Source organism: Solea solea, chromosome 19, assembly GCF_958295425.1.
Source record: "Solea solea chromosome 19, fSolSol10.1, whole genome shotgun sequence".
Taxonomy (NCBI): domain Eukaryota; kingdom Metazoa; phylum Chordata; class Actinopteri; order Pleuronectiformes; family Soleidae; genus Solea; species Solea solea.
In genome coordinates this window covers 21,325,272-21,351,652 of record NC_081152.1, presented here as the reverse complement: position 1 = coordinate 21,351,652, position 26,381 = coordinate 21,325,272, and the positions used below count along the sequence as shown (strand labels likewise).

The 26,381-nt window shown below is 40.5% G+C and overlaps 1 protein-coding gene across 4 annotated transcripts in view; it reads right to left on the bottom strand.

Moving 5' to 3' along the window:
* Positions 1-26,381, bottom strand: part of dcc (DCC netrin 1 receptor) — a 201,775-nt gene that overhangs the window by 140,845 nt on the left and 34,549 nt on the right. For all 4 annotated transcript variants that reach the window (XM_058617204.1, XM_058617205.1, XM_058617206.1 and 1 more), the window contains exon 2: positions 9,396-9,755. In XM_058617204.1, coding sequence (XP_058473187.1) covers positions 9,396-9,755 — 360 coding nt within the window. The remainder of the gene's footprint in view (positions 1-9,395; positions 9,756-26,381) is intronic.

Here is a 26,381-nt window from a genome sequence, read left to right as displayed (position 1 = left end):
AAATTTTGCCAAATGAAAATAATTTCATGTAAATTTTACACACTGGATTTTAACAAAAATACATGGCTGCTAGAAAACCTTCTGGACCATCTCCATAAACTAAAAGTACAGCTGTTAGTGACTCTGCGACACAGGAGCAACAGAGGTGAAGAAGAAGAAGAGGAGGAGGAGGAGGAGGTAATCCGACAGTAAAGGTTTTTTCAGGTCAATGAGAAAAAGATAGCGGGAGAATAATGAAGACAAAGTTAGGACAGGAAGAGGCGCGAGTCACAGCATGTGAGGGCTGTGACCTGAGCAGGTGTGAGACTCAGAAAACAACAGGACGACAGATGAAATGCACACGGACAGACAGGGGCCGTCTCTCTCTCTCCCTCTCTCTCTGTATTTTCATGCTGGTACAAAGAATCAGTGTCAACTTAACACAAATAACAGCCCGTAAACTTTAAATGTTACACAATTCTTTTTGCTTTTGTATCATAAGAACAAGCTTAAATTCATCTTGTGAATTGTGAACGAGCTGCAAAGGTGAATTTTCTATAAGTGCAACCAACAATTATTCCCATAATTGAATAATTTGTCAATAATTATCTCCACAAATTCAATCTGTTTTTCACAGAAAAAACCCACACAATTTCATAGGTTGTGCTGAAGAATATAAGACACTCCATAATGCACAATCTTATTGCCTCTATACATATTAACATAGTACAGTAACAGATTAAATGCTCTGTGTTTTCAGGGTTAACCCATACACAGATATTTTAACATGTGGCAGAATATTACACCCAAAAACATTTTTCTTACTTCTCTGGTTCCTCCTACAGTTTGTAAACAGTATTGTTTGTTATAGTATTGGCAGCATGATCATAAAACTTTCGGACATCATGTGGAGGATAAAGCGGTAGAAGATGGTTGGATGGATATTATTTGAAGGTTGAAATCCAACATTTTGTCTCTTTAATTATGAGAACCTGCTTAATGTCCCCACGAGTGGTGTTGGTCCCCATTAGATTGGTGTATTTTCAATATCATGTCCTCATGCAGTGTAATTACACGTAGCAGCAGCAGCAACTTGATGAAATTTTTTTTTTCCCATGACGCTTTTTAATATGTATCCCCCAGTGACTGTTATTCAAGTGATTAAACAATATTTGATTGACAGGCCGGAAGCTTTGATCAACATCAACATCCGAGCAGTAATTACGACTGTGAACCTCGCGCTTTATCTCAGGTCATACGCTCTGAATCACAGATGAAACGCGTCTAATCCTGATTTAAATGCTGCTGCATCACTGTCAAATCTATATTTACACCATATTTCCACTAAGAACACAAAATAACTACAAAAATAAAACCTACTGGCTGATCCAAACTGTAAAAAAAAATAGTAATTCACTAAAATTAATTTCAGTTCAATTTGATTCATAATTATATCATTCGATCTGTTACTTGAACTGTGTAAAAACAATGACATCGTTTTGTGGTATGTGCTTCTTCTCTGCTCATCTCTGGCGCCACCAGATGGTATAAATGCATGTTGCACCACACATACTAAAGGCGTAATTATGTCATCACAAGTGTAAAATGGAATGAGTACTAATTTGTTTTTCTGCTGCAAAGTATTTAGAATCTTCTAACTCAAAGTAAGGGCAGTGAACCTCTGGTGGGCTAAGACGGTACTGCAGAAAAGATTATTTTAGGTAGTGTAAAACTTGCTTGTCAAGGTTATTTCTTGAGATGAAATAAAATATATTTATATTCCAAAACAAGGCTTATTTGCTTCATTGAAAGTCAATGTTTGCAGTGCACAACTTTTCATGCGAGCAGTTCATTCTCAATACGCTTCAGATTATACAACAAGAAAACAAAAGAATGATTTTGCAGAGAACAAAAACTCCCTGAGTGGAACAAAAGAGTTTGATTTCAGCTTCTGGAAGTTAAATATAAAGTGATGACACACTGAGTTCAGGGTCAAGGTCTCTTCTGTCTCTCCTCACATACTGCACCTCCTCCACCTCCTCCACCTCCTCCTTGATGTTTTATTCTCGCTGAAATCTCCCCTCTCTTCCTGATGTTGTGACCCACTTCTCTTCCTCTCTGACTTTCTTTCCCGCTGTTTCCCCCTCGTCTTGTTTTTTCTTTCATTCCGTATGATCAGAGTTTCCTCTCTGACTGAAGATCACTGTAAACCTCTCACGAGGCTTTTCACTCCGTCTCATCAAATTCAACCAACGTGTGTGTGAGATCAGTTCAAAGTGAAAAAATGGACACTGTGCCCGACTGAGTCATAAAATAACAACAAAAAACTAATCTCACAGTTTGTATCCTGTGGCACTTCCTTTGTGACTGACCTGTGAACCTCAGTGGATAAATAAATATCAGTCAAAAGCTAAAATAATGGTTTGGATGAAATCCCAATCAGGGGACTAGAATTTGCTTATGAAAATATAAAGTATACTTTATCTTAAAGTTAGCTTAATCAAGGAAAGGAACTTACATTTTAATATTCTTACATACAGTATATATCGTTATATTTCTTACATGACAGATTTTCAACTTTCTTAAATTGTTGTGAAATTGAGTTATCTCTAGTTTTTGACCAGTTTTTCTTATTTTAAGGAAAATTACAGTATTAAGTATTAAAATGTGTTTTATTCAATTGAGTTAAGAATATTAGGCTTATTTTATTATATTATACTAGGGTTGTTTCTTTGGAATTACAACTTCTTTTTATACTAATAACACAACATAACTACAAGAATAAGCCGACTGGCTGATCTACACTGTAAAAAATGGTAATTCATCAAATTGGTGCTAAACAATTTGGGAGAAAAATTATTTTGTTTTAATTTCTGCCAGACGTCGAAAACTAAAGAAATAACAACAAGTAAAAATTGGAAAAACATTTTCATTACCTGTAATAAAAAAAAAAAAACTAAAATTGTAGTAAAATTGTCCTCATAAACTTTTAAAATGGAATCTTTTGTTTGGTTGTTATGACACACAGTACTTATTATCACCTTTTTGAATCTTGTAAACATTACAAAAACTAACACTACAATTAGAAATAGCTAAACTAAAACTAAGCATTTACAAATTTTTTTATAAAAACTAGCTCTAAAAACTAATTTAAACTAATTAACTAACTTTAAAAACAAAGTCAAAACTAAATAAAAACTATTATAACCTAGATACACACTCTGCACAACGACACACTCACACAAACAAACAAGTCGTTTTCGCCCTCATTAGAAAAACAGGCCATAATAACTCTAATAAATAACATGCAGATTACAGTAAATAGGCGAGGGCAGTGAGGGAGCTCATGCGCTGAATCTGCGTCTTGGGAACAACTGTTATCTGCTTCTCCGCGTCGAGCCTCGCTTCTTCTCGCTCACACTAATTGGGATTTGTTCAAATCCACAGAGAGACGGCGGCTAATTGAGGACGGATGGATTGAAGGCCATTTTGTCTCTCGCTTCGCTCCGGTTGACGACAAAGCTCGTCTTTAATGAGGCTCACGTAACCGGATACGGAGTATAACAAGAAAAAATCAATGCAGTGCCGCTGTAAAAAGAATTCTCTCAAAAAGTTCTTCAGAAAACTCAATCAAACAAAATCTAATCCTTGAGTGCGAGTGAATGTTTTGTGCCACAAAGGTTTCTCATCAGTTTTCTTGATATAACGCATTCATAATAACAGGAGCTGAACCATGAACTGCTTTTTATCTTTTCATGGCTGAAATGTATTGGTTTTCGAGTTGAAGAAAATGTTTGAAGAATTTGAAGAAAGTACATCCTTGTGTTTCTGAGACTCAGCTGTTGAGACTGGTGTGGGTGGAGTTTAACCCTGAGAAAACTAAACCTAACCCTTTATTTCAGCATCATCTGATGAAATTATTTATAAAAGCAAAAAGTACTATAAAATAATTTGGAAATACGTAGCAGTTCAAAGTTCTCTGGGCTCGTTTTTATGGACAAAAATAAATGAAAAACTGTCTATTTTGTGACTTCTGTACAATTATCGGTACTGTTTTTTTTGGATTGTTTATAGGTTGTGCTGAAAAAAAGAACATAAGACTCTCTATATTGCACAGTATTATAGTCTCTGTATGTATGTTTTAAGAGTTAACTATAGGACAAGTTTGTTCAAATATCATTGGCGCAAAATGGCCACAATCGCCCAAAAATGGCTGTTCAACCTAAAATGGCGGCCGTCCTGTAGGACTTACAGCAAAGTCGTCAATGAATTATTGGACCGTCCTGACATTAACATGTGAACTAACTTTCACTCATGTACGTGAAACGAATGAAAGCTGATTTTCACCAGGTCTGATCAAAAACCCTAACCCTAACCCTTGTGCTTGAACCCTAAATATTATTTATTACAAACAGAGCCGTTGCACCATGGTGGAGTGGAAGGGAATTTGTCTTGTAACCGTAGCGTTTCTGGTCAGAATCTATATGCTCATGGGTTCCTAGATACCACCATTATTTACTGGCCACACGGGGGCCACTTCCTGTGTACTGCTAGTGCCAGTCCCAATTCTGGATAAATGGGATGTTTGTGTCCGGTACAAGATCTGGTGTAAAAATATCAAATATGGGGATCGTCCGCTGTGACGACCCCTGGAGAAGGAGAAGCAGAGAATAAATAAATAAAAGTAATAAAAAGAAGAGTCCAGTTGGGAGGAGAACATGTTCTCCTTAGGAGGCTGAGAAGTTCATGGACTGACGAAGAAGGAGGAGTTAATGACACACTAATGACAAACCTTTCGCGATACAAACTGCCCTGTTTCCGTGGGAACATCTGCAGAAAAGGAACAACCTTAATCAGTCTCTTCAAGACTCTTTTATTCAGTTTCTTTGCAGCTTGGGGCAGTTTTTGTCTGGAGTACAGATTATGGTCCTAAAGGGAACTCTCTGCAGGGTAGTTGAAGGAGAGCAGCCAGCAGGGGGCGCTCTAAGTGTTGTTCTCTCTCTCTCTCTCTCTCTCTCTCAGGGTATTTGATTTACATGACACAACGATGGATATCTGAAAAACGCCAAATAATCCTTTCCACCTCACATACTGTAGTGTACTTAGTTAATTAAAATAATGGATTTGGAGAAAGCCCCGTAAATCTGTCATGATATGTAAATCCTGCCGTCCACAGACATTACCAGAGAAGGTCATTATGTGGATATTAGCATTTACAAAGATGTTCTTGAGCTTTAGCGACAAAATTCAGTTTTAACACAAATCTCCTCTGTACTCACTCAGAATATTCAACTCTTTATATAAATGAAAGCTACTTAATACTTAAGTAGTATTAACTTAAATAATAAGTGTGTCAGAGACAATTTCCCAGAAAGTCTTCTTACTTGTCACGATTGGGTGTTTTTAAAGAGTGATGACTCAGCAGAAAGTGCAAACATCGCCGACCTCGACTAATGTCGCTTTTATTCAGAGAAAATAAAAGAAAGAGCGACGTTTCCTCAGCTGCCAGACGACGAGCTGAACATGTGACGCACTGGTCATTTCTGAGCGTCTGATAATGACGAGGTGGATAAAACACACACACACACACAGTATCACAGTGTGTATCAGCTGGTCGTCTCTTTAGCTCGCTCAGCTCTTTGTGTTTGAGTGTTTTGGTCTCTGGAGTGACTCTTTATCCCCCCCAGTCAATTAGAGCGATTAAAGAGACTGGAGACCAGCAGCTGCAGCACACTGGGAGATGTGTGTGTGTGTGTGTGTGTGTGTGTGTAAGTGTGTGTATTACTTCCACCACATTCTAAATCATCCCCATTGTTGGGCTTGGACAACTCATTCCTTGGGGCGTCCGATAAACTGCACTTTTACTGTAAACCGGGACAGTAGTGAAGATTGGTTGAGTCCCGGGCAGAGGTGTACACGCTGTGGTTCAGCGGGAGAGCAGTTCATCTTCCAACTGTAAGGTCTGGGGGGTTTGATCCCGGGCTCAGCTTGTTGAGCCCAGACACTTCATCCAGTTTGACAGATGTGAACGGACGTGAATGAGGAAATGACAAAAACTGTGATTTAAATCAGGTGATTATTCGTTGGATTTTAAAACTGTAGTGCATGAGAGCGAGTGGAAGTCATGCAGGGTTTACAACGTGTCGAGCTAACGAGATAAACTCAAAGGCTGTATTTCCATCATGGTACTGACCGTACCGTACCATTTTACTCTGGTACACCAAAGGGAAGGGAACCGTTATTCTGGTACTTTTTACTCATGGAAAGGCAACAAAAATAAGTGCCGTACTGAAACTGCTCTCCTCACTGGAAACACGTCAAAAGACCACTGAGTAGACGCTGGCTGCCGGTGCCACCTTGTGGTAATATTTAGACTCACCTCAGATTAGGTCGTCACTGGTGTAGAAAGTTTGTTTTTTAATAAATGAAATAATTGACAAAACATGTGTTTAGTATATCTTCAATAATATAGTCACGGAAACTGTTTGACTTTAATAATCAAAAGCATAATCAAACGTTTATGCCCATCCCCCGTTTTTGTATAAATCAATGTAAAAATACAGGTCAGTGATTTATGCAACTCGTGGAGTCGCCCCCTGGTGGCTGACAGCGACTTCCACAAAACTTCCATTTTTAAATATTCACACGTCTCATAGCATCACTGACGCGTCCTCTATCCTCCTGAACACTTTGTAGCATTTTTCAAATGTTCGAGCTCGGCTGTTTAAAATTACACTTAAAAACATCAATTACTTCTGCCTTTATGTAACACACACACACACACACACACACACACACACACACACACACACACACACAGGCTTTACACAACACATTACAGGGCAAAATGCTAATGAACATCAGAGGCTCAAAAATTCAATTAGCAGTCTCTGTGTGTGTGTGTGTGTGTGTGTGTGTGTGTGTGTGTGTGTGTGCGCGCGTGCGTGCGTGCGTGTGTGTGTGTGTGTGTGTATAAACTGGGAATTAATTAGAAACACAGAGCACTGAGATAAAGAGGGAAAGACGACAGACAGAGCAGTGATGATGAGAGTGAACATTACAGTCTAATTATTGTTCTTAATTTGATAAAGGTTTTTGACATTATTATGATAATAATAATAATAATAAGAAGAAGAAGAATGAAAACATGGCAAAGTGACAATAGCTGCTCCATTAGTTAGCCAGTGAAGCTAATGTTTGCAATCCCAGTCTCACTGAGTTTAACGGCAGTGACACGTTCATGCTCAGGGGTCAGTGTCAGTCATAACCCTGAGAACAAGACTGTGTTAAAACGTTTATACAGAGGTTATCAGAACACACCTGATTTAGCTCGCTGTCACATACACACACACAGAAATAGATTATAACCGTGTCTTAAAACCATAAAAAACATAAATAAATTCCCGACCAGGACAGACTGGCGGTCTAAGGGTTAATAACACTAAAGCCTGACTTAAGAGTTAAGAATTCCCGTCCCTGAGGCATTTCAGAATAAAATAAAAGTCATTTTCCTGTGAAGCAGAACGATCCGTCAGACTTGTGCCGAGTTGTCGTGCAGTGGATTTTAACGGTGTTGTCGTACAGTGTTGGCAAAGGTGATGCACTTAAGCCTCAGTGCTACTCTGTCTATTACAGTCTTTCATAAAACTGGATTGATCCTAAGCCGGACTCCACTTACTAAATTACATTACTTTGTTTCCCTCAAATGAATATGAACGGAGAAAAATCATGCATGTGTGTGTGTGTGTGTGTGTGTGTGAAGGGCAGGTCAAGGTGCTGCAGAAACATTAATGTGAATGAGACTCCTCCTCCTCCTCCTCCTCCTCCCATCATTTATTTCCCCTGACGATCACATTACATTTTATAAATCGTATTTTTTAAATCAATTTCCCCCTAATTCCGACTGTTTTGACCCATCAAATATTGATCATACAGGGAAATGTATCGTGTGCATGACTTGAACAATAACGGCACGCTGCTACAAAGAGAACTGACTAACGCTGTTGTTATTTTAAAGCCATAATAATAAACTATAAAGTAAATGAGTAGTAATGTCCGACATTTAAAAAGTAAGACCTGAAATCACAAATCACATCGACTCAGCATAGCAACGGCTACATGAAACTGTTTGGAATTATGAGTAGAATTTAGATATAGATAAAGATAAGATAGATGTAGACAAGTCTTTTTAACTGATCTACAGTTGGACATTGTTGCCTTTGATTGTTGTGTCTGGCGTCGCACTCGTGACTCTTCAGTGACGACACTCTCTGACCAATCAGTGAGCGTTCAAGAGTCAAGATCGAGTGAAACTAAACACTTCAGAAGCAAACATGGTGTTCTTCTACTTCTCCCACAGTTTTCTATTCAGGGCGAACTTTAGACGGCTTTCAGATCAAAAAAAAAAAATTGAAAATAAGCACATAACAGAAGGCGACAATGTTACAATTTATAAAAAATGTTAGAAATATTCACCTTTTTACATCATGCTTGCTTTAAAGTGTCATCATTAATATTTTGATTTAAACAGTACAAATTCTACTGAAACTTAAATTTAAATTCAATCAAATTGCAATTTACTGTACATCAGAAAAACAAAACTGCAAAAACAGACAAATATGATTTGTAGGTAATGAAAGGTTAAAGTTAGCTGTAATATCGCATTAAGACGAAGTTACATAGTTTTTCTACTGCAAAAACGTATTATTCTCTTTAGAAAAAAAAAAGAAGAAGAATTTCGCAGAAACGAGTCTCATTAAATTTTCTTGAAAATCTATTTTTGCTGTGTTGATTGATTTTTCTTCACAGTGGATAATCCACATATTTGACTTTGGCAGAGATTTTTAAGCTGCATGCTCTTCCTGACACAACGCTCCCATTGTGTCCAATTAACAATGAGCAATGGGGATTGGGTACCTTGCTCAGGGGCACCCCAGCACTTGACCTGGCAGGGACTCGAACCGGTTACAAGCCTAGTTCCCTTTCCACTTGGCCACGGGGCAACTTTTGCAGTGTAGATATTTCACCCAAATAGTTCAGTCCTTCTCAGATTATAAATAAAGTTAAATCATCGATAAAGAGTAGACAAGTTTGTTCATTTATGAAGTGTGCAAACGGCCAAGATGGATGCCAAATTCAAAGTGGCCGACTTCCTGTTGAGTTGAGGCCATGATCACAATGGACTTTTTTGTTTGTCTTGGGCTTGCAACTTAATTTTGGTTTTCTCCATCCACGTTCCACCTTAGGGGGCGCTATAGAGCCCTGGTGAAACGTACAGGTCCGACCACTATACCAATATCGCCTGACCTCCATGCAAAGTTCCAAGAGTTTTTATGCACGTTAAGTCTGAAGGAAGGCAATAAGTTCCTCGCACAAATTCATGCTCGGGCTCAAATGAGAAGAGAACCGTGTCTTACCGGCGACGGTCACTCTGGCGGTGCGGCTCACGATGCTGCCCAGTCCGTCCAGCGTGGCCAGACACTGGTATTCCCCCTCATCGGGCCGGTGGTGCCTCGAGTGGACCACGTTCTGCACCAGGAGTGTGCCGTTACTCAGCTGCCGCCGCCGCTCGTCCACCACGGCGCTCAGCAGCACGCCGTCCTTCCGCCACGTGATGGCGGGAGGCTCCGCCGCCGCGTCGGACTGAGCCTGACAGTCGAGCTGCAGCACGCCGCCCCGCACCGTCACTGTGTCCTGAGGCTCCTGGGTGAACGTGAAGTCCACGAACCCTCCGAAGCCGGAGGACGACGAAGAGGACGAAGAAGATGTGGAGGCGTCTGTGGGAGGAGAAGAGGAATTAAGACGTGAGGTCATCACGTGAGTACCCATAATCCTTTGCTACTACTACAGCTCTAATAAAGAGACGGTTGTTTCCGCTAGCATCAGACATCCAAAGTCAGAACTGGAAGTGACGAGTTGACCTTGTTCCATTTGAGAAGTCAGAAATCAACCTTGACTAAGTATCTCGGCCTAGCCAATGCTAGCCAATGTTAGCCAATGCTAGCCAATGTTAGCCAATGCTAGCCATTGTCAGCCATTGCCATCATTAGCCATTGTTAGACATTGTTAACCATTGTGAGTCATTAGTAGCCATTGTTAGCATTACCAGTCGATAACAATATTCTACACAACAACGTATTTTACTCACACAAACAGTGTAGTAACGTGTGTACAGATAAAAGCTCAACAGTACTACGTGTGCGACTGAGTCACTGTGAAACAAATGAGACCAGAGTATTATTAACAGTAAAAGTATCAGAGTGGCAGCCATCTTGGATTGCTATGTCGAGGTGCGTGAGATTGCTCCGACTTTCCGAGTTTGGGGGCGTTCCAGTTTTTGATGGATGAATGTGGTGATGTGTCGGTGATCACCTGAGTAAGTTTGGTAAGAATCTTCCCAGTGATGACGTCACAACACGTGATCAGACTTTCAAGAACTCCCGATCACTTAGAATGAGCAAAAGTGTAAAAGTGTCAAAACTCATCGGATTTGAACGCAACTTCGGAGTGTGTGTGTGTGTGTGTGTGTGTATGCAGGATCAGACTCCCTGCCATTAGACTAAATCTAATCCAAGTCTGATTCAGATTTTGGATTAGACAGCATCACAGATCACGATGAATGTTGTCATGTTTATGTACGATGCTAACATCTTTAATGCTTTTATCGTTGTTTCATTTATCCGTGGTTACTTTCCGCTCGTCTGTCTTTTATTTTGTCAGCGCAGACTTTATCCTCGTTATCAGAGCCACGTGAACCTGATTTTACACTTTGTTTTTATGTTTAATCTCATAAAACAGACTGTGACAGCAGCCGACGCCGCCGCCAACGTCTCCTTTCATCCTGATCACAGCGGCGCTTTGTTACAGTCAGAGACTTTTTATTTTTTATTTCTTTATTTCCTGAAAAGGTTGAACAGTCTCCTTTTTTCTTCTCACATTTGATTGATGTGTTTTTTAAACGCTCACAGATTCAGATTTAAATAAAAATACTCTAAATAACAGACGATGAAATAAATTTAGATATTATTAAGTCTATAGAACAACATCCAGCACCAATACTAATGAGAGTAGTATTATTATTATTATTACGTGACAGAGGTCTCAAACCCACGGCCCGTGGGCCAAATGTGGCCCACTAGTTGATTTTATGGGGACCGCCATTCATTTATTTTGCATCATAAATGTGTGTTTTGTTTGTTTTTGTAATTGTAAACTCTTTTTTGTTATTCTGTGAAATGTGTCTGTGCTTCTGTAGTGTTAGTGTAGTTTTTATTTTATTTATTTCACATGTAGTAAATATTCACTTCAATTAATCTTCTTCCTTTTAAATATACAGGCTAAAATCACAACACATGAAATCTAATTTGTCGACTAAAGGCTATAATAAAATAGTCTACTTAAAGTTAATGAATACCGGTGTAGCATTTTATTTTTCAAGCTAAAAGAAGAGAATTTTTCACATAAACTGACTAAAATATAGAATCCAGATGTCAGAAATATGATTTTGCACAGCTGCAGATTATAGATTATACACAGATTATAGATAAAATGCGTCATTTAACGTCGTCAACTGTTGCTAAAGCAGTAAAAACCACATTTCAGAGATTTACTTCTTACATTTTTCTTTGTTTCCACTGTAACAGTAGAACTCCCTTCCTTCCCTCCTTCCCTCTCCCGTGTTTCCTCTTTCTTGTCCTTTTATGGTGATTTCCTTCTTATTGATTCCTCTTTGGCAGCTCCGCCTCCCCCACCGTCACTAAATCACTTCACTATGACAGCTCTATCTGTCTGTCCACACACACACACAAGGACATGTGTGTGTCCTTGTCCTCGTTGTCCTGCACTTTGACGTTATCTCACTCTTCATCTACTATCAGGTGTTTTTATCCATTATTATTATTAACTTTCATTTATGCAAACGTTGTATTATTTATGTATAATTTCACAATAAGAGCGTAATATCATCTGCATACAGACACACTTTAAACACCATTAATTTATTGTTTATCTTTTTAATCTGTAAATTAAAATTGCCTCACTGCGTAGTTTACTGTAAATACACTTGTGTTACTTTATGTCCACTTAATATAAAGCAAATTTTAAAAAACTCGATGTGAGTTTCTTTGGGATTAAATTTGCTCCATGAACACATTTTATTAATGTTTTCTCCAAGAAACTCATTAGTTATCCACACATTTTTCCTTCTTTCATCCCCTGAATATTGTTATTTCTACAAAATAAGTTTTAAAGGTTTATTCTACAGTATATGTATATATATACATATATATATACATATATATTGTATATATGTATATATACTGTATGTGTATGTATGTATGTGTGTATATGTACACAAATGTGTGTATATATACATATACATACATACATACACATACAGTATATATACATATATATATTGAGACAGACACTGAGAGAGAGAGAGAAGGACTAGGAAATAGAGAGGTACAAGACTGAAGTAATGAAACTCAGTGACAGGAAGGTGGACAATAGCCAAGACCATCACACACACACACACACACACACACACACACACACAGTTGTTGGACGCTGCCCAGAGTCTTAATGCAGTCGTCTTTTCAGACACTGCCCGTGTGTGTGTGTGTGTGTGTGTGTGTGTGTGTATGTGTGTGCCAGCAGCTGCCTACCAGCTGAGAACCATCTTGACTGAAAGGAGAAACAAGAACAGGAAGAAGAAGAAGAAGAAGAAGAAGAAGCAGGAACAATTAGAAAAAGGGAAGAAATTTAAATATCGCCCCAAAAAAATACTCAAATAAATCCCTCACATGAACGACTGGCATTTGAGTGAGGAAGTTTAAAATGAGGAGATTAGAAAGTAGAAGAAGAAGTTAGCCTTTGCAGCAGCAGCATCAGCAGCAGCAGCAGTTCAGAGCATGACAGAGTTACTGCTATAAATGATTATTTACATAATCAATTATAATCTGTTTATTCATATATTAGTGCTTTTGTTCATAAAATAAATATTTCTTGATGTTTGTTCCACAAACAAACAAACAAACGAACAAACGAACAAACCAGGACCTGAAATGTGTACATTTGGATCCAGAAGAACTTTCTGGATGTGTATAGAACTTTACCTCATTATAGATATTAACATGTTACATAAAGAAGATGTTGCTGAGATAAACATATGTGGACTGAACCATGTCACATTTAAAGTGCCGTCCTAATCCGTAATCTGGATCAGATCCACATGATAATCTGGCTCATAGCAGAGCGTGTAATCCTGCACACACACACACACACACCAGAGATATGATAACGATGATAATGATTCTTACGTTCATTTGAACAAACCAAACAAAGACTTGAACCTTAATCAGTTCCTGAGAAATGAGGTTCTGCCTCATTGGGACTCATCTGGTCTCTGTGAGGACGACTGGTCCTGACAAGGTCAGTGTTTAAAATAAGGTCCTAAAGAGGCAACAGATACAAGAACACACAAACACACACACAGATTTGTGTAAACGTCCCATCTGCAGTGGGCTCAGACACCAGCTGGACAACTGTGTGTGTGTCTGTGCGTGCACGTGTGTGTGTGTGTGTGTGTGCGTGTGTGTGCATTAAGCTCTCATTAATGAGTCTCACCTGTCGTTCACCCACAGTGTCTCATTTTACTTTCACTGTCATAATCCTGCAGACAATCCCACAGCTGAGCCACACACACACACACACGCACACACACACACACACAAACACACACACACACACACACACACACAGACACGCACATGCACAGACACACACATGTGCATGCACAGACAGACACACACAGACACGCACACACACACACACGCACATGCACAGACAAACACACGCACATGCACAGACACACACACATGCAGACACAAGCACAGACAAACACACACAGACACACACACACACACACACACACACACACACACACAGACACGCACACACACACAGACACGCACACACACACGCAGGCACACACACACGCATGCACAGACACACACGCACGCACGCATGCACACACACACACGCACATGCACAGACACACACACACGCACATGCACAGACACAGACACAGACACAGACACAGACACAGACACACACACGCACACGCACATGCACAGACACAAGCACAGACACACACACACAGTGGTAACAGGTAACTCCCCCATAATTGGGCGATCGCCTACATGTCACCAAACATCCGGACTGATTCGACAGGAAGTTGCTAACGGAAGGACAAACTTACAAAATAAACTCAATAAATTCTCCTCGTGACTCAAAAGAAACATTTTGATGAAATTCTTCACAATAAATGAAGAGGAAAGTAGTTTCATCTGAATCTGATTATGTCACCCCCCCCCACACACACACACACACACATATACACAGCTGTTCACACCAATTGGTGTTAATTTGCTTAATTTCATTGCGCCTGCTGTGTTTCTTGATAATTACCGCACGTAGGCGCGCGTGTGTGTGTGTGTGTGTGTGTGTCAGCGCCATCAATCGCAGCCTTTTTGCGGCGTAAATTAAATTAAACGACGGCAGACGTTCAAAAGCCTCAGAACAATCACAAACACAACCTTTCATGTTTCTCTTCTTTTCTTTATTTAATGTTATATTATATAATAATGCAGGTCCACGCGGGGCTGCAGTGGGCAGCAGGTGCGTCCTGACAACCCTGCATTACTAAAATACATCATTATCATTTTAAATATTGTATAATAAGGTGAGGAAATGAATAGTTAATTTGTGTAATAATATTTTATAGTTTGTACTATGATGCTTATTCTTGTTATTAGGGAGAAAAAAGGAGCAACTATATGTATACACATACACACACATACACGTGTATATAAACATACATACATATATACATATATTTATGTAATATATAAATATATATATATACACATACATGTGTATATACACATACATACATAAATATATATACATTTATTTATGTAATGTATAAATATATATATACACACATACACGTGTATATATACATACATACATAAATATATATACATTTATTTATATAATATATAAATATATATATACACACACATACACGTGTATATATACTTACATACATATATACATATATTTATGTAATATATAAATATATATATATACACATACATGTGTATATACACATACATACATATATACATATATTTATGTAATATATAAATATATATACACATACATGTGTATATACACATACATATATAAATATATATACATTTATTTATGTAATGTATAAATATATATATACACACATACACGTGTATATATACATACATACATTTATGTAATATATAAATATATATATATACACACATACACGTGTATATATACATATGTGTGTGTACATATACAGTATATACATATATGTATATATATACATATATACATGTATATATACATATATACGTATATATACATATACGTATATATATACACATATATACGTATATGTATATATACGTATATATACTTATATATACATATATGTATATATATACACATATATACACGTATATATACGTATATATGTACTGTATATGTACACACACAAAGAGAGAGAGAGTGTAAGGTGAATATGTCTTTTCCATTTGGTCCTTGTCAAAATGCTTCAAGAGACAACACTGACACTTTCTCCCCTGAGAAATATGATTATAAATGGAGTGTGTGTGTGTCTGTGTGTGTCTGTGTGTGTCTGTGTGTGTGTAGGTTAAAGCCCTACTAAGCGTTTGGTCCCCACTTTGTTAACTGAGTCCTTTTCTGCTGTCACACACTGTCAACAGCCGACCAATTATACACACACCCACACACACACACACGCACACGTACGCAGAGCCAGTGATTGACTGATAACAAGGTAGCTTACTGTCAAAGAAGTGTGGAGGGAGCTATCATAACACACACACACACACACACACACACACACACACACACACACCTCACTGATAAGTGTAAAGTAGCTTTGAGTTGAAGTGAAAATGAAATAGCTTTTACACATTTCTTCACTGACAGACATACACAAACGCGCACACACACACAGACACGAACGTACGCACACAGACACGCACGCACACACACACACACACGCACACACACACAACCATGCACGCAGACACACACACAGACACGAACGTACGCACACACACACTGACACACGCACACAGACACGCACGCACACACACACACACACAGACACGCACGCACACACACACTGACACACAGACACGCACACACCTCAGCATTGTGTCTCTTTTCTTAATTAAGTGTCACTTTAGAAAACTCAGCTCAGATTCATCGTTAATGACTTTAACTTTTAATTATCTCTCACTTCCTGGAACAATGTTTGGCACAAAACCACAAAACCTTCTACAGGTCTGAAGTGAACCGCGACAAACACTCTAACACCCGCTAACGCGCGCTAACATCCACTAACACACACTAACATACACTAACACATGCTAACACATGGTAACACACGCTAACACACGTTAACCCACACTAACACGCTAACACACGCTAACACACGCTTACACACACCAACACACGCTAACACCCACTAACACACACTAACATACACTAACACATGCTAACACATGGTAACACACGCTAACGCGCGCTAACACCCACTAACACACTAACATACACTAACACATGCTAACACATGGTAACACACGCTAACACACGCTAACACACACTAACAGATGCTAACACACGCTAACCCACACTAACACGCTAACACACACTAACACACGCTAACGCTGAAGTCTAAAGTTACATCACGTTTCTTGACTAGCTAAGGCTGCAGCTAGCTTCTGGCTCTAAAACAAACAAACAAAACAACAGTGACAAGAAAAAGACAGCTAGTGCTAATATGTCTCTGCTAACACGGTGGAGCAGGCGTCCATTTTGAGCACAAACACATTCTCGCCCTGTTTCTACATGTGAAGTTATGACATTTACTCTTAATTACAATGTTTTAAAATCATGTAAAGCTTTGTTTTCTACTGAATGGTTTCCTTGTGTGATCTCGCAGGGAAATCTAACTTACAGTAGCATAATGAGCCTGGTAATCGCTCGTAATCACTAAAAGTTGGTGGATTAGTGGCAGAGTAGCTCGTCTTTGATCATAGATTCACTTCCTGGACGGAGAGAATTTAGAAATAAAAGCAGCAAAATCAAACAACAGATGAGAATAAAAAGAGATATATCAGTACTCAATCTTCAATGTTGCTTTCATCTTTTACGTTTTTGTAATGTAAAATGTCTTTTTATACTTTCACAACATTAAAGCCATGTTTTAAAATAAACATTTGAAATTGCCGTCAAATTAAATGCAATTTAGAGTTTTGTTTTTTGTGTCCGTAAACACCACAAACACCGTGACGGGTTTTTTTCCTCGCAGACGAAGTGGAATTTTCACCTGAGCAAACTCAGCGGAGAAGAAAGAGAAAATTGGTTCCATGTTGCTGAGAAAATGTCTTACAGCTGGAAACCATTTCCAGGGGTGAAAGGTCACCAGTGTGCGGCTCAGTGTGATTTTCTACCAACACGAGCACAAAAAGCCTCCAGAGTGCGACGGATGAAAAATCAGTGTAGCATCACTGTACGGCCGACAAGTAAATGACCTGTAACTGCGACGCTGACACCAACCACCTCGGTGACCTCAGTGACCTCGGTCACCTCAGTGACCTCAGTGACCTCGGTCACCTCAGTGACCTCAGTGACCTCAGTGACCTGGAGTCACACGGACTGGAATTCCAAATGTTTGACCTCGGCCTGGATTAATTTCCAATGACATACATACGTATACACGCATATTTACATTTTAACGTAGCAAAAAAAATCAATTGATGTATCCGTCCAGTAGATGGCGCCAAGTGTTCACTCTCACTAGAGCTGTTCTGAGTATATCACAATATGTGATTTAGCAAATACTCTAAATACAATATCGTGATAATATTGTGAATTTAATATCTCAATCATATCATACCATGACTTATAATCCTGATAATACCATATCGTGATAATATCGTGACAGTATTGTATCGTGGTGTCTCTGGCGCCTCCCACCCCTAACAGGAAGTGCCTTCTTTTATTGAGTCGACTGCAAACAGGTTGGAGTTAAACTTTGATTCTCTGCAGTTTGACGGCACAGACACTTCTCGTCTCCGCCCGCCTCTGCTCTGCTGCTGTATACACACAAACGCTCCCTCAGTCAGGTGTGTTTTCAGTTCATGGACGCAGAGTCACGACAACAAATCAACAAAAAGCTTTAACACAACACAACTCACATAGTGTATCTTTAAAATGTTTAATTACACCTCCTTCATTTTCTCCTCCCGTCTCTTTTGTGTTGTTAACTGTGTCCTTTCCTTCCTTCCTTGTCTCCTCTGTCCTTCATCCCTCCATACTTCCATCTGTCCCCCCGCCCCCCGTCTCCTCCCATTGTCCATTCATAACCCTGATTACCTCACACAGTTGGCCTTCAGCATACAAGGCCAACGCGGATCAATAATATTGACCGTGAATTTAAGATTCCTCCTAACTACCGCTCTGCGTGTGTGTGTGTGTCTGTGTGCGTTCCTGTACTAATAGCTTTGTGAGGACCACAAATTAGGACATTTTGGGAAAGGACAGTGTCTGGTCCTCACATTTTTAAAGGGCTTTTTGGGGACTAAGACCTGGTTTTAGGATTGGAGTTAGAACCGGGATTATTTAAAAATAAGGGTAAAGGGCGAGGGATTGCATTCTGTCTATGATGTGTCCTCACAACGACTGTTGCACAAACGTGTGTGTGTGTTGTTTACCATATGTGTATGTCTTCGTATTGATTTCATCTACTTCACTGTTTAGATGCATTGATCTGTTTGGACTTAATGAGAATAAAGGTAACATGTTGCAATTTGACCTTACACACACACACACACACACACACACACGCACACAGAAATGCACTCACACAAACACACACATTCTGTTTCTGTTTATAAAAAAGAAAAGCACATTTCTTTCTCGACACATCATCACAGGCTCTAAGTGTCTGTCCAGGGCTGCGTTTCCATGGCGACCAGAGCACAAACAACCACGTCTACATATGTCACTTCAAACGTGGCGTCAGGACGCGTCTGTGTTGATCTCTGGTGTGAAAGAATACACAGAAAAAAGCTTTGTTGATTTTGGAGTAAAAGGTGTGGATGTTTTTGAATAAATCAGTGTGTGGTAAACAACAGTAAACCTTTGCTTGTTTTCAGGTGTAAACCGTGTGTATATGTGTAATCTAGTGATTTGTTAATCCAGGTTTAAATCTTCACAGTTCAGTGTAAAAACGGGTCAAACACATTTGGACACTGTCTTTCTTACGTCGACTCTTGTCCAATCAGAGCGTGATTAGTTATCCCAGACTCCTCCCATTTTTTTAGAAACCGTATCATGACTTTAATATTGTGATATTAGCATACTGTTTAAATCATCATCAAGAACAGAAGCCGGGTTTATTTTGGGTCTAATGAAAGTAAACATTGAAGTTGTATTATGGAGAAATGAATTTTCACTGCGATGTCATTAGTGTTAGCTGCAGCGGAAACAGCTTTAATTCTACTATTAGAGTGTGTGTGTGTGTGTGTGTGTGTGTGTGTGTGCGTGTGTGCGTGTGTATGTGTGTCAGCTGATGTGCTTTTAATGTTTATTTATCAGGGTTCTTATATTTGCACCATAAACAGACGCAGACGACTCATTTACACATCTGCTGCATGAGTGCGTGTGTGTGTTCTGTCACAAACACTGACATTGTCAGGACCACTTGTCATCATGGAGACCAAAACCTGGTCCTAATGAGGCAGAACCTCATTTCTAAAGAAACTGGTTAAAGTTTAGGACTAAGATTGGAGTTGTGGTTATGTTTAAAAAGAGGGAAAACTCTTTGTTCAAATGAGAGGAAGTCCTTACAAGGGCAGCTATACAAACCTCTGTGTGTGTGTGTGTGTGTGTGTGTGTGTCCCATGACCAATCAAGACAGAAGCCACAGGCTTTCCAACTGCTGTCCCCCGAGACTTAGGCGCAGCCGGCGAATATGTCACACACACACACACACACGCACACTCGCACACACACACACACACACACACACACACACACAATGGTGTAAGCCTGACAGATTGGTAGTTTATGGGTGTTAACAGACAGAGGGAACCTCTTTCTTCACCATCATCAGTCATCACCCACAGACCCTCCTCCTCCTCCTCCTCACACGATAGCTGTGTGTGTGTGTGTGTGTGTGTGTGTGTGTGTGAGTGCGTGTGCGTGTGTGTCAGCAGGAAACAAACAGGCAGACGCAGGTCAAGAGTGTCAGTCTCCAAACAAAGCCTGCGTGTGTGTGAGCAGGGAAATTAAAGGGGTGCAATTTGAGGTCAGAGGTCAACAGCGTGTTGGGCTCGGGGGGGCGGGGTTAAGAGTGAGGTCGTCTGTCGTCACATATCAGAGACAGAATCAGCAGCAGTGACGAGAACACGCCTCGCTAATGAGGAACCAAACGCAGTAACGACACAGACAATAACCAGGGTTCAGCCTTGGCTCCGCCCCCACACTGACGCCGCCCACCTGCGCTGGACATTCAGGAACAACCAATCACAGCACAGGTGAGGTCAGTGTGACGTCACAGGACGCTCACGTGAGTCACAAGGACGAGCGCGGAGGACGAGGGCCGAGGGCCGAGGACGAGCGCGGAGGACGAGGGCCGAGGACGAGCGCGGAGGACGAGGGCCGAGCACGAGGACGAGGGCCGAGGACGAGCGCGGAGGACGAGGGCCGAGGAGGAGCACGGAGGACGAGCGCTGTTTATGATGACCAGTTAATTTTTAACCATAACCACAATCTAAATCTCAGTTTCCAATTCCTCAGTAAATGACATTGTGCCTCATTAGGACCAGGTTTTGGTCTCCATGAGGACTACTGGTCCTGAAGAGGCAATAAATATAAGAACACACACACACACTTTCTGGTGTTACATGACTTTAGAGGACATTCATTTCCTGGAGACTTACTGACATGACCTAACCCTAAACCTTAAACCGGGTCTTAACCCCCAAAAGGTTCTTTAAGTCTTTGACATCTTAAGAACATGTTTCACGCCTTTATCTCACTGAACCACTCACTCTCCCACACACACACACACACACACGGACGTAATTTAGATTTCAGAAGTGGGACACACAAATAAATAAAATAAATGAATAAAACTCTAATCCTTCAGTTCACTGTGTTTTCTAGTAGCTCTTCTAGTTTTCTATTGCTATGTTTAAGTTTAATGTTCCCTTTTTTGGTTTGACTGGTTGTAAAGCATGTAGCAAAACATTATAACCCAATTCTGTGTTTCACCTTGTTAGTCAACTTCACACAGGGCTTGACACGTCTCTGTTTACTATAGTGTAACATTGTTTTTTGGACGGTAAAAAGTGCAGGGGACCAAAAAGGCCTTTTGAAAAAGTGGGGGGGGGACATGTCCCCTGTGTCCCCCCCCCCCAAATTACGTCCGTGCACACACACACTCACTCTCCCACACCAAAGCCCATAGAGAAAATAAGTGATTTTAACATCACACACACACACAGGAGTTGTTTATCCCCTGCTGCCTCCATCACTAAGTTCAAATGTCTTATTTTGTCAGTTTGGCTTTTGAAATCGTAAATTTGAATTTACTGCAGTGGCACAAAGTGACCACACGAGGCAGCAGAGGAGCAGCAGCTCCTGTGTCCCCGCCAGCTTAAATCACTGATTTTCTCCATTGGGTTTGGTGTGCGGTATAAAAACTTTATTTTCCTCTTCTTGAAAAACTGTGACAGTGAGATAAAGTGGCAAACGTGTGCTTCTTCTGAGTCACACCGTGCTGAAGTCAACTGAACAATCAGTTTAAATGAAAGTGGCTCCTTCACTCTCAGAATAATCATGTACAGTCGTGTACTTTGTCTTTGAATGACCTGGTTTCCTGTCACACAGCGACATCATCGCTGCTGCTCACGCCTTCATGGGACGTTGTCGTCCTTGAATGCTAATTTAACAGTGAGTTGAAAAAGTCTTCATGGTGAAGAAAAGTGAGTTTAAAGAGGCTGCTGCTGTGATTGGCCACTGGTCTGTGTTTGTTATTTACTGTCAGGGTCTTAATGTGGACACAAAACCTGCTGAACCTCCAACATCGAGTATAAGTCAATGTCATGTCCTCTGAAGTCATTAGAAACAGACTTTGTAAACCACTCACTCTCCCACACCAAAGTCCAGAGAGAAAATCAGTGATTTAAGGTCACTGCTGCCTCGTGTGGTCACTTTGTGCCACTGAAGTCAATCTGAACAAAGGATTTTAAAAGCCGAAAATCACAAAATAAGACATTTGAACTTAGTGATGATCAACATCTCCTGTGTGTGTGATGTTAAAATCACTGATGTTCTCTGTGGACTTTGGTGTGGGAGAGTGAGTGTTTGACACACTTCAGTTTCCTGTTGTCCAACAGTGAGATAAAGATGTCGTCTTTTAGAAAGTGCGTGGTTCTCAGTGCTGGGAACATTTATCCATCACAGTCCAGAGAGACGACAAGTCAACAATGAGACTAAATAAACCTTCATTTCCCTCAGTGCTGCACAAACACACGCAAATAAATAAATATTACACAACAAATACCCTCAACAAACACCCGAAGGCCTGCGGTTTATATTTAGAGAATATGTTTAGTGTGTGTGTGTGTGTGTGTGTGTGTGTTCTGGGGGTTGGTAGCTGTCAATCACACTCACTGGAGCGTGATGTTGGGGGAGGAGCATTGCCACAGGGATGACGGATATCGCCTGCTTCCTTCCTTCTTCCCTCGCCTCCTTTCCTTCTTCCCCTTCACTTCCCCCTAATTCAACATTTCTTTTCCATGAAATGACTTTTCTATGTTTTCACTTGTGACTGTAAAAAAGTTGAAATGTCAGGACGTCGTCTGCAGGTTAAATACACTTTAAACTGTATCTTTGTTTCCTTTATTTCTAAATCAAATACAAACACCACTTTTTACTTTAGAATGAAGAGAGTTTGTTGATAAATTCATTTTAAAAAATGTTTCCTTGACCAAGAAAAACAAATGAGCAAACACATTTAATCCAGTTTTACACACACACACACACACACACCCGGCAGCATCTGTTCAGGGGTCAACACGCCAACGCCGGCCACAGTCAGTCCTGCAGGGGATTATGGGTAGGTTCAGTAGTCGCTGTCAGCAATGTGAAGGCCTCGCTATCTAACAATCTCTCTGTAACACACACACACACACGTACACACACACACACACACACACACAGATATAGTTTTACCTTCAAGCTTTATCTTGTCCCCAGAGAAAGTGAAAGTGTGTGTATGTTCAGACACACACACACACACACTAATATCTGCTCACAACAGCTCAAACCAGTGAAAACACTACGTTTTTGTGTCTACTTTTAATTTTATAGACGACGTTAAAACAACAAGTCAAATGTAAAAAACATCAACACATTTCTGTTTGTGTTAAACCAGAGAAATGATGATAATGCTGCTGCTGCTGATGATAATGCTGCTGCTGCTGATGATAATGCTGCTGCTGATGATGGAATCAGGAACTATTTCAGACACACAACATCAGAGGGGATCAATAAAAACACAAACTACACAAAACGACAAGATATTAAATTACTGAACTGTGAATTTCCGAGTATCGGAGGGATTTTCCATGATCAGGGATTTAATATTTCACATGGAAGATTTTAAAATGATGTTTTACCACAAAAAAAGCCGATAACAACCTGTAGCCGTGCTTGACAACAGACCTCCTGTTAGCCGTTAGCTGCTAACGAGCTCCTTATGCTTTTGGTAGCTTTCAGTTGCTAAGGAGCGACGTGTGCTTGAGATTTATTTTCCTTATATTATTGATCCGTGTCTGTTCTCATGTGAACCACAACACATTCCCAGTATTGTGTAATTATGAACATCTCTCGTTAGCTCAGATTAAGTAGCCATTAGCCGCTAACATGTACCTTTTAATGGCTAACAGTCAGAGGTGACGTGGAGTGAGTGGAGTCTGCGGTGAACGATGATAACGACAGTAATGTAGTGAGGACACGCTGCTGATAATGTGGCGATGATGGGAATAATGAAGGAATGTGACGTCTGGACCGCGGGAATAAATGACATGAGATTAGAGGAGATTAGTGGCTGGAAGGAGGAGATGAGGTGTGTTATTTCAGAGAAGTGTTCTGAGGCTGCCGGAGTGTGTTATTACAGACGAGCACACGGTCGTCTGTCACGCTCACGTTACCTGGTTTTTATATTGTTTTATTACATTATCACTTTTAAGTTTACAGCAACATTTAGTGTATTTTATTCTATTTTTACGTTGCACGTAAGGTGACCTCGAGTGTATTGTTATTGTTATTATTATTAATTAGTCATTAGTCAGTTAGTTTTGGTTCAGAGAGAAGATTGATGTTGTTTTTCCACATCTGAAGATACATTTTCCATCACAGTCAAGTTTAGTTTGTTATAAAAGAGTCTGAAAAAGAAGCTGATGTTTGAGAAGTGACACGTCCTGACTGATGTGAGGAAAACACAGTCAAAGCTAACGTGCGTCTCTGTGTCTCTCGGTGTTTAAAATTCCATGTGGTTTAGACACGAGTCTAATATGTGACAGATTATATAAACTACAGCTTTCATTTGACACAAAAGTCGCGTGTCCTTCATGTGTTCATATCGTCTCACGCTGTGAATGTAGGTCAGAAGACACCGAAATCCATCCCCCTGCTCCACTGAAGTCAGTGCCGCCTGGTTCCCGCGTGTGTTTGGGTCGCCCCTCGTTTGTCCGGCGCACCACGGAACACGCTCGTTAGGGTAATTAGTCGGATTAATGTGGAGGTGACCTGCACTGCGCTGGCCGGGGCCCCAGGGCCGAACAGATGGGACGGTAACACCACCCACCTGTCGCCACTGCTCTGTGTTTACAGTCGCCAAGTCAACAGCTCAAACACAAGCAAGGGTTTTCACCTCAGAGTGAAACCTGACACCAGGACAAAATAACCTGTTTCCATAACAACACAACAAACACAAACGTCACACTGAAAACTCCACATGTTCACTATCGAGTCAAAAGAGCCTTATGCGTCCAATGCAATAATCGATACAGCAGCGCAAATATCGATATTATAATCACTCAAATGTAAACAGTCTCTGCCACTTTCACGCGTGTCACTACTTCATGTCTCCTCACGGTGGCGCTGCTCAAATGAATGAGGGGAAACTTAAGAAGAAGTGACCCGACTGAGGAAGAGGGAGTTTACAGCCGGGATAACAGTGGAGAGATGCATCCATCCACGCTCACAAGCTACATTAAGAGATGCATCCATCCACGCTCACAAGCTACGGTAAGAGATGCATCCATCCACGCTCACAAGCTACGGTAAGAGATGCATCCATCCACGCTCACAAGCTACGGTAAGAGATGCATCCATCCACGCTCGCAAGCTACGGTAAGAGATGCATCCGTCTACGCTCACAAGCTACGGTAAGAGATGCATCCATCCACGCTCGCAAGCTACGGTAAGAGATGCATCCGTCTACGCTCGCAAGCTACGGTAAGAGATGCATCCATCCACGCTCGCAAGCTACGGTAAGAGATGCATCCGTCTACGCTCACAAGCTCTGGTAAGAGATGCATCCATCCACGCTCGCAAGCTACGGTAAGAGATGCATCCGTCTACGCTCACAAGCTCTGGTAAGAGATGCATCCATCCACGCTTGCAAGCTACGTTAAGAGATGCATCCATCCACGCTCACAAGCTACGGTAAGAGATGCATCCATCCACGCTCGCAAGCTACGTTAAGAGATGCATCCATCCACGCTCACAAGCTACGGTAAGAGATGCATCCATCCACTCTTACAGGTCATAGACTCTATGACCTTTGACCTTAGTTCTCTATGTTGTGAATAAACAGAGATTTTTCACGGACATGGAGGGATGGAGATTTTAGCCTTTGGTCAGATGAGTTTACTGCACCGTGTGACACGGATCTAACAAACTTTGGTAGGACGTCAGATTCTGACGTACGCAGAATGAGCGACGACTGAATCACGAGCTACGACGTGCGTCAAGACCATCAATAATCACGACATAATCCTAAATATCTGACTTCTGAAAGTCGTAATGACAGTACGTCGACAGACTGCCATGACCAACGATATCGCCAAATTTTAGTCGTCTTTCGAAGGAGACAACCCAAAATGTTACAGTGTGAAGTTGACAGATATATTGCGATGTATCGATGTATGATTGTCTGGCAATATATTGATTTATTACAGAATGGA